Source organism: Bemisia tabaci, chromosome 7 (genome assembly GCF_918797505.1).
Source record: "Bemisia tabaci chromosome 7, PGI_BMITA_v3".
NCBI classification, from domain to species: domain Eukaryota; kingdom Metazoa; phylum Arthropoda; class Insecta; order Hemiptera; family Aleyrodidae; genus Bemisia; species Bemisia tabaci.
This window is the reverse complement of record NC_092799.1, coordinates 27,926,501-27,937,098: the sequence shown is the minus strand read 5'-3', so window position 1 is coordinate 27,937,098 and position 10,598 is coordinate 27,926,501. Positions and strand designations below refer to the sequence as shown.

General features: G+C 37.9%; 1 protein-coding gene across 1 annotated transcript; it reads left to right on the top strand.

Moving 5' to 3' along the window:
* The first annotated feature begins 536 nt into the window (after positions 1 to 536).
* On the top strand, positions 537 to 8,997 carry LOC140225089 (uncharacterized). Its single transcript, XM_072302629.1, has 3 exons — positions 537 to 711; positions 3,291 to 3,475; positions 8,739 to 8,997. The coding sequence occupies exons 1-3, from the start codon at positions 613 to 615 to the stop codon at positions 8,980 to 8,982; spliced, it is 528 nt and encodes a 175-aa protein (XP_072158730.1). The 5' UTR covers positions 537 to 612; the 3' UTR covers positions 8,983 to 8,997.
* The last annotated feature ends 1,601 nt before the right edge of the window (positions 8,998 to 10,598 follow it).

The following is a 10,598-nucleotide window of genomic DNA, read 5'->3' as shown; positions in this document are numbered from 1 at the left end:
GCATGCTCTGTGTCGAAGCAACTTTCTCTGGAAAAAAGAGGAACCTGGGTTTCCTGTTAAGATTATTTTCTTTTGAATGAAGAATAGAATCGCTTGAATCAAGCAACTTTTCGCTTGTTACGAACGACTTTTCTCCTAATTTAAACCTCTCACTGCGGCAACAAGAAACATATTGGATCCAGAGTCCAGACTCTTAAAAAACATCGACAAGAAAAAATTCTCTTGATTCAATCGGATTTTTGCTTACATCAAGAACCAAGCCTCTTAATTTGAGCGGATTTCCTTTGATTTAAGCAAAAATCCGATTGAATCAAGAGTATTTTTCTTGTTGATGTTTTAAGAGTCTGGATATATGTAGATCCAATGTGTTTTTTTCCAGTGCTCATTTCTCAATTCAAGAGAAATTTCTTTCTTGGCAGCAACATTTAAAAATATTCTTGTTTAAATCAGGTTTTTTCTAGAGTTTTGCAGTACTATGATGGTAATCGAATGAATATCAAGACATATTGTGAGTTTTATTAATCTAATTGCCTTTTTAATTTTTTTTTTGTTGCAGTGAGCGATGCAAGTGGCAAATACTCGAGCAGCTTCTTCTGGGGCAATCAGTACTGGATGGGCTCGAAGACTCTCTGCTCCCAAATTCAAGCCCCCTTCCCCCTTGGATTCTCGGTTGTGCGTGGTCATTTGACTTTGAATACCATTGACTCGCAGGTTAGTCTTTGTCTATAATTTTAGTCCAATTAGATAGCCTTAAATAGGGTTTCCAGTGGTCTTGAAAACTTGAAATTGGCCGGTGAGAAAAAAGCGACTTGATAACATGGAAAAGTCCACTGGAAAAAAAACACATTGGATCTAGAGTCCAGACTCTTGAAAACATTGACAAGAAAAAACACTCTTGATTCAATCGGATTTTTGCTTGAATCAAAACGAAATCCGTTTAAATTAAGAGGCTTGGTTCTTGATTTAAGCTTAAATCTGATTGAATCAAGAGTACTTTTTCTTGTCGATGTTTTTAAGAGTCTGGACTCTAGATCCAGTGTGTTTTTTCCAGTGTTTCCTAAAAAAATGTAAAAAGTTGGATCGTTTTTTATGGACTTAAAATCGAAAAAAAACAAGATCAATACAGTCCTATCTTCCAATTTCTCCATGTCTGCATTTCCAGCAAACGGCTATAGAATACCGATCGCTGAAAAACGTGTAAAATACACCTGAAGCTGATCGATAAGCTGCAACATATCGGTCGTGATAAAAATTTTAAAAAGTGTACGCTGCATCAGATTTTAGGTGATGTGCATAATATTTTTCCACGGAAAAAGTCAAGTGAAAATTTCAATTTTCTCCAAGGCAGGGTAATTTTTTTTCCAAAATTGCTTAAATATACGAGTAACTTTTGCTTAAATAAGAGTGTGTCAACTGCGTTAATTCGTCATAAGTTTTCAATGCTTCACAAAACTTCACAAAAAGCACATTTTCATGATCTCGTTCAACCGTTTTCATGCAATTCACACTCCCAAAATTATCATTGCTGTTTTTCCCCCATCCCAGTTTAATACGCTATTATATATGCCACATTTTACTGACTTTTCCCGTTTTTTTTTTTGTTTTTGCATCAAAATATTCCCAGCCTTTAAAGAAAACCTGTAAGCTGTACAAACCTTCGGCTCGCAAACATTAATTAAATATTCGTAACATTTCACATCATCCAGAAAAAACCTAGTACTGACTGTCTAATATCGTAAATACTCAATATTTTTTTCAAAATACCACAGTGTTTCAGCGTTTGAAAATTATGAAATTTGGGGATGCGCGGTTCCAGAGAATTGTTTAAAAAGTATCAATACTTTTAGGAATATCCCCTAGTAAAACTGCAAAAACCATGCTCATCGAAAAGAGCGCTAAAAAGTTTTCGGAAATTGTCAGGGAAATAGCCCAAGCTATCAATACATAGAACCACTTCGCAGCTGAACATAGTCGCGATCGAATTGTTCAGTCTCCCATGTTTCTACCCCAGCGTTAAAGTCTCCACGTTATTAACCGTATACATGTATTGCTGGGTTATCTAGTCAGGAATCAAAAGTTTACTTGCACGGTCGCGATCGGATCGTTCATTCTCTTATGTTTCTACCCCAGCGTTAAAGTCTCCACGTTATTAACCGTACACATGTATTGCCGGGTCATCTAGCTAGGAATCAAAAGTCGACTTCGATCGGTCCCATAATCGGCCGCTAAAGGATTGTTCATTCTCCTATGTTTCAACCCCAGCGTTAAAGCCTCCATGTTATTGACTGTATGTGCATTCATGTATTGCTAGTTATGTGGTCAGGAATCAAAAGTTCACCGTACGACCGCTGAAGATTTGTTCAGTCTTCTTTGTTTCTACCCGAGCTTTAAGGCCACAAATGATGCAGAATCAACCCTTTTGTGTGGTGTTATAGTTATTTCATTTTCCTGTTTTCCCTTCTGGAGGCACATTATTCTGCCTGGCTATTTCATTTCGTTGTTCCTCAAAGTACACACTGGAAAACAAAAAAACCACATTGGATCTAGAGTCCAGGCTCTTAAAAACATTGACAAGAAAAAGTACTCTTGATTCAATCAGATTTAAGCTTAAATCAGAACCAAGCCTCTTAATTTGAGCGGATCTCCTTTTGATATACGCTTAAATCCGATTGAATCAAGAGTCCTTTTTCTTGTCAATGTTTTTAAGAGTCTGGACTCTAGATCCAATGTGGTTTTTTTTTCCAGTGCAGCTTCCCGAGTATTAAGCGCTCAGCCGATAGGCAGCGCTTTTTGATTTCGACTTGCCTCTGAGTACTAGTATACTAGTGCTAATGCGTTTAAATAGCGCACCAGCTCATCGATGTGTAGGCTTTTGGGGGGGGGGTCCATTTTTAAAATAAATAAAGCTGTGAAAACTGTATTCTATGCTTTTAACGTAATGCGCAGGTAGTTTCGATCGTTTGTCTATAAGAAAATTTCTTAGCGGTAGAGTAATTCTTATCGAAACTGATCGTTGAACTCAAATGAAGCCTTAAAAAAACGCGCCTGATGAGCTCAACGGTGAACTCATTTTCGGGAAACAAAAATACGCGTTTACGGTTTCCTTGGTAACCTTTGTTTGCTATCAGCTGATGTTTTATTTCCATTTCCCAGCCGAGTCGACGGATGTTATACGTCCTTTCTTCACTAAATACATTTACTAACACCTGAGCGCTTTTCTAATACGACAGTATTAGAACTTTCCCGCTTGTTTTTTTTTATTTTTCTGATATTTTACTTTATGTTTACAGACACGTGCCATCCTGGTGGGCATCTGTTTACCGCATTCTTGCCTGAAGGAAGACATCGAAGTCCTCTTCAACTGGTCGGTCAAAATGGACCCCGCCGCTTACGAGCGCAGCTTTGAGCTTAAGCAAGTACGCACTCCGCAACAATATTACAACATGTTCCACGACTCCACTTTTTGGCTCCTCGCGTAAGTCCAATTTTTTTTCTACTCTTTACCGATCTCTGGCGTAATTGAGCGAGGGCGGGGGGCCTGATGCCTCTCTCCCTTAGAGGACAAAGGGGCTTCTTGGAATTTAATGTTTTGTTATCCGTTTACCCACCCACGGACAATGAAAAACTTTACTTTTTTTCTTCTTTTTTTAAAAATAAAATTGAAACATCTAGACAAATAACTAAAATAAACACACCGGTGTGCTTGGATAATTGGATATTTCTGTCGAAAATTTGTAATATTTTTTTAATTATAAAGTTGTGACTTCTGCAGTTTTTGACTGGATCACTCAAAAAACATGAATGGGAAGAGTGACTTACCGGCCGAGTTATGGATCATGGAGCCATAAATATAGTTCGTGGAGCCATGCTTATAGGTTCACGACCAATAAAGTATGGCTCAGAAAGCCATACTGTAGACGGTAAGTCACTTTGGTTAGAAATTATGGATCTCCGAGCCATTTTTTATGGGTCTCAGAGTCATACCTTTTTTTGAGTGATCCTTACTGAGTTACAAACCTGCATAATTGAAAACATATTATTTTTTTTCTTCTTTCGCACCAAAACTACTTCATCAGCAAAGGATATACATGAATAATTTTCCGTGGGGAAACTGCTGCTTTTGTTGGATGCGTTCCCCTGGACCCCCACCCCCGTGAATGTTGCACCCTAAGCATAAAAGTCTAAGAGTCGCCCTTACATCATTTGTGTTCATATGAATAATCTATTTTATCTGTGAGACAGCCTGCCTCGATAAATATGGATTATTCGTTTTGCATTTAAATGGACAAAACTCAGTGTCACCAATTTTCTGGAGTCACCATCGCCCCCATAGTTAGAGCAACCCCGGGATTTAGATTATCACCTCTTTGCGGCATCAAAGTCGAGCCATTTTCCTTGTAAAGAATTACCATGTTGTATTAAGGAGGGGGACGTTGCTTGGAATATTTGTAAAAGAAATAATCAGACCGCGTCAAGCTTAAAGGAACCAATCCACATCAGCTATTATCAAATTTAATCGGGCAATTTCATTTTTATATGAATACGGCCACCTTTCTTGTGGGGATTTTCTCCTTTATTTATCTCATATTTTCTCAATTAGAGACTTTGAAAGTATTCCCTCCAGAATAATAATAAAAATATTCGAAAAAGAAAAAAAATTCTGGGCGTATTTGGGGGTAAATGGTTTCCTCCTTCTCCCCCTCCTCAAAATATCGAGCCCACATTCACGTGCAACCTTGCGTATTTAAATAGTCATGTGCAGTGTATATAAAGTTAGCCGAGAAGTTCGCGTGTTCCATATTTTAATTTTCAACGGTCAAGGTTTCCAGTCGTGGGAATTTGGACCGTGCATGACTCATTCAGACGCAGAACGATACGGCGTGTTTATGCTCAGCGCGCAATCAAATGCGACGCGGATTAAAGTTGAGGTGGTCCAATTTTACTGGCGCGTAAATAGGTGATTAAAACCTGACTCCCGGAATCCCAATTATGTCTAATAGTTTAGTTCCGATCCTAGGACCCGGCAGTGGACCGTAGAACTGCCGTGCTAAGGAAGAACGCCGTATGTACATTCAAGAGTTGCCAAATTTCCCCGATTAAAACATGTATTTTTGGGGGGAAATGCGTATTTTTCCTTAACATCTTCCGATATTCTAGATTAAATTGGGAGCAAAATTGTCTGAAAAATTTGAAAAAAAAAATATTCTTAATTTGCCCAGTAAATTCGTTGGTTATTAAAGGAAGTATGGCAACGCCTGAAGGCTCATACGACGTTTTTCCTTAGCATGACAGAAAAGTGCTCCATCGTGCTAAGTAGGAACGCCTTATGAACTCGAGAACGTTCCTAAATGGTTCCGTATTAATTATTTATTTTGGGGGGAATCTTAGAAATCTTTTTTCGAAAAATGCTCGACTCGAAAGTAAAAAAAAAAGGTGGGGAAAACTGTGAACTAAAACTAAAATGTTTGGTAAATGGAAAAAGTTTTTGGCGCATGTTATTTGGTTCTCAAAAACGCCCTGCAGCCAAAATTATGCAATTTTTTTTATCACTGAACGATGCAATATAGACGCTATGACACTCAGGACTCAGATACTTTTCGAAAGACAAATGAAATTGGCATTTATCTTTTCAATGTAATTTAAAAAAAAATGGCGCGTGACCCTGAGAACCATTTTTCTCACGGCAAAGTGGAATTTTCATTTTTTCCAACTTATATTTTATCTGGAAATTTTCAGTCACGATAGATTTGATTTCGAATGCAATGCTCCAAAAAATTTAATTACGAAAAATTACATGTTTTCCCTGAAAAGTTGTTTTCTATGTCTATCAGAGGAATATTGGCAACGTTTGACTGCTCTTACGGCGTTATTTCTCACTACTGAGCTTTGTGTTCCTCATAACGCCGGCTGGAGGTATTTCATAGTTGAAATGCACCATCTTCCGCTAAACTCTTATTGCTCGTAGATTTTTATCTATCGTTTCCATCTAGTTTTTATTCGACATTAATTACACCGGGATAACATGCCTGCAACTACATAGCTTGTCGTATGACTCCTTCACTTTGTTTATGAATTGAAAGTTTATTGTTTAAACGGATCAGTAGGCATCTAAAATTAGACTCATTCTGAATTAAATTAATGTATTGTGTATTTCCTCTGAAAGAATCAATGCAACATCCCTCCTTTATAGCGGAAAGTTTAGGTATCATCCGATTTCACGACGCTCGATTAAATTGATGAGAGGTTTACGTGTTTAAAATTGCGTATTGTTTTCTGATCTCTCCGTTGTGCATATGTTTTTCATTGAAAAGTTACTAAGGTGTCTTGGCTTGTAGCGAAAAGAATAGTTTAGGAGAGGTTCTATTCACCAAAAATGCATCGCAGAATTTTTGTTCCTCTGCAATTTAATTTTGATGAACCTCAGGATTTTAATAATGCACATTAATGTCTATCGAAGAAATTGGTTTACATCGAATAATCGACGTTTCAGTTTTAAAAAATTGAACATACGTGTGTTTATTTGGACTTTTTGATCTAACAAACAATAATTTGTTATCGAGAGTGCACAATTAATGCTGAGTGGGATTTCCAATGAGTCTTTGCTAAAAATGCTCAATTGCGCACAACGGTGTTTTGATAAAATACACGGATTTGATTCTATCAACACGCCATTCATACCCCAAGACCAACCTCTCATATTAATATCACAACGATGTGTAGAGGATTTTTTTTTTTGTGGGACAGATTAACGTGAAATAGTTCTCTCCAATTAATTTTGGAACTGATCTAAATTGTTTATTCTTCTTTAAAGTTTTATTGATGAATGGAATTTAATCAACAAATAAAAACCATGTGCACGTAAATAAACACTGAAAAATCTGCCCACTAACTTTCAGCTCCCTATCCATACAAATGTGTTATTTTTCATTCAACATTATAGCCCTCGTGATATTTCTGCGACGAAATGAATTTTATCAATCTACTATCTGTAACATCAAATGTAGGAAATACTTGATTCGGGTGGGCAGTGATCGGTGTCACATTTCAGTATGAAAATATACATTGTTAGTACATACCAGCGAATAGAACATGGTAATTTATTTATTTGTCTATTTTCCCATCTCCGTCAATATTTATTCAACTCCCTTATTAACTTACAAATGATTGTCACCTGTTCTGGGTGATTTGCCAATGACAGCGCCATCACGTTTCTTGGCGCTGTTTCTACTCACTTGTCAGTAAGTGATACGTCGCACAATGGCCCGAATCGATGGGAAATGTGGACATGTGATTTTTGTACAAATTAAAAATTAGATGTTATTTCGTCAAATTTAAAGATGAAGTGTGATTTTTGTAAAAAGAAATTACGAGAAAACCAATGGGATCGTTTTTAAGACCTTACAATTTTGTAAAGACTGGGTTATGAGCTTTTAAAGTTTCCAAAGTTTGTCTAACCTCTCCCATTGACTCGATCCTTTGTGCGTCGGTTTTATAGCTGAAGCAGGCTGTTTGTGAATTTCTTTGATACTGAAGGGTAAAGGGATGGTCATGAGAAGATTATACAAAATCAAGTCATCAATTTTAATTTTCGAAAAATCATGAGAGCCAAAAAAGCGTATTTGATCAGCATCCTTTCTATTTTCTTATACCCTACTTCTTCCTCAGTTATCACTTACAAGGCAAATAAAAAAGGTATGAAAAAATGAGCATTTTAGTTTCGATCCCTGTTTTCCCTAATATATTCTTGTGAACTCTCAGTTTTTATGCAATAGGATAAATGTATTTAACGTCGATCGATAACTGAAATCGAATCTATAGCTCAGTTCTTAATCTGCATTAGATTAAAGTAAATTTCGATTTTAACTGTGTTTTGTGGAATAAATCCAGTTGGGTCACTGAATTTATAATTGTCTAGTAGATCGAAGTAGTTAGCTAAACACAGTTTAATCGCAAAGTGTGCCGGTCAACAATGCATCACTTTCTCTAACTGTTCTATGATTCATCGCTTTGACGGATTTTACTCGGTAAACCACCTAATATCGATGATAACTCGTTAATTACAACGCATCATCAATTAGATCACCTGCGTTTAAACTTACTGCTTATGTTTTCCATGGAGGAATATTTTGCCATGCTAAGGAAGAACGCCGTATACGAACATTCGAGAGTTGCCAAATTCTCTCGTATAAAATGTTTATTTTTGAGGAAAATTATGAATATTTTGCCTTGAAATTTTCAGACACTTTAGATCAAATTACAAACAATATTATCTGAGAAATTGGCAGAAATATATATTCAAAAATTTTCCTGAAAATTAGTGATTTGCCAGAGGGAATTTGGCAACGCCTGAAGGCTCATACGGCGTTCTTTCTTAGCACGGCAGTATTTTCATCTGAATCATTTTAGTACACTGGAAAAAAAACACATTGGATCTAGAGTCCAGACTCTTGAAAACATTAACAAGAAAAAATTATCTTGATTCAATCGGATTTTTGCTTGAATCAAACGAAATCCGTTTGAATTAAGAGGCTTGGTTCTTGATTTAAGCTAGATTCTGATTGAATCAAGAGTACTTTTTCTTGTCGATGTTTTTAAGAGTCTGGACTCTAGATCCAACGTGTTTTTTTCCAGTATATACAGAAATATTATGTGTTACTCAGTGATTAGTTTTGCCAATTTTCCCTGATAATAAATTTGCCGATCAAATTTCTCTTACTGGATGCCTTTTCTGATCGCAGGGTGACATGCGCCATCGTTGGACTCCTCATGATTTCAGCGACGATTTTGGACTTTTATTTGGACTCGCCTTGCTCGAACGGCTCCATGTGGAAACACAAATGCTTCGCTTACGACAACTACTCCTACGAGATCGCCAAAACTCCGCAACACACCAGCATCTTGAACGGCCAGACGTGTCAGGGAATCAAAATTGACCCGAGTGGTAAGAAGTCATTTCATGCTAATAACTACATTACGCTTTAAAACCCTCAAAAAACCCTTATCTACTACTGAGCCTGTCAAAACTGTCTCATGGGGACCCATGAGATTCCAATCGATCCCCAAAGAGGGATCATGGGAACCCATTGGAGCCCACGGGTCCCTATAGGTCCAGTTACACGATCAAATTGAGCTAACAAATTGGGCCTCTCACTGGTCGCATACTCACCTCAGGTCTTTTTCCACCAATCAGAGCTTCATTTTGATGGCTCATTTTGATCGTGTAACTGAACCTTAGGGGATGAATTAAGAGGCCCTTAACGGAAATCCACGGGGCAGCCAGAGTGACCCAAGGGAACCCTCAGGGCTCCTTGATGGTTCTATCAGGCCCCTTCAGGGTTCCCCATGAGAACCTGGGCCAAATCCCAATGGGTTCCCGTGGGATAAACAGTACGATATTTCCATGGGACCGTTTTGACAGGGAAATCAAAATAAGAGATACCTCGGCCTAATAAACACTCTTTTCCTGCACCCTCATCAGAAAAATTATACTCCAGAAAATCAGAGGTACATCACGGAATTGCCAGGAAATGAGGATAATCCTAGGTCCTCTCTGTTCATACCAACCAACGGAAACGCGGGAAGCTTGACCGCGAGAGTTAAACATGTTTTACTTTTAAAGCACTTGACGTGAAGAAAGCATACCCATTATCCCTCTTTCTGCGCTTCAAAAATGTAATATCGTCAGACATTGTCGACGCACTCAAAATTCCCGCCAGCCGAAGCTGCGCATGTAACAGTCCATTTCAAAAAGATCAAGGGGAAAAAACGGATAAACCCAACCGCTTCGTTCATTAAAATGGACATATTTATGCTAAAATGGCCTACGGGCATAGGGTTTCCGTGCAACATAGTATCTTTTAGCATAAATGCGTTCAGATGAACGATGAGTTCCGCATGCTTCACTCTTTGTAACCGTTGAACGCCCGATCCTCGCCAGCAGTCAAGCACTGAACCCGCGAACCGAAGACGTCCAGATAACCTTGGATTCTACTGGCGCTTGCTAGGAATGGAAACAAAACGGTCGGATTTTTTCGAACGGATTTGCATATATCTCGCTGGATTTTCGAAAAGTTATTGCCATCGCATGGCAAATCAAAACAAAATACCGAGGCGTGCTTTTCCCGCAACTGGTGGAGGTGATGAGCACTTGCTCTGAAAGACGCGCGCGGAAATAACAGATCGATCTTCGGAGAGTGATGAGCTTTCGTCAGTTATACTAATGAAATCATCTCAGATTCATCGATTTTTCCGTGAGATTTGGCTTTTTACGTAATTTAATTTGAAATTATGATGTATACCCACCTTTTTCGTGTTTGTGAAAAAGCTTGCTATGTTTCGAAATGGTAACGTATCGATGTCCCGCAGGACAAAGTTTACGCACATTTTCAAAACTTGGCGCTGAGAAAAATTAAGGAATCAAACGTAATTTGGCAGTTTAAGGCGGAAATTAATTGAAATTTAGGAGAAAAATGGGAATGTTGCCGTGCTAAGGAAGAACACCGTATGAATATTTGAGAGTTGCCAAATTTTCCTTGTTATCAGATGTATTTTTGACGAAATTATGCATGGTTTCTTGAAATTTCAGATATTTTAGATTA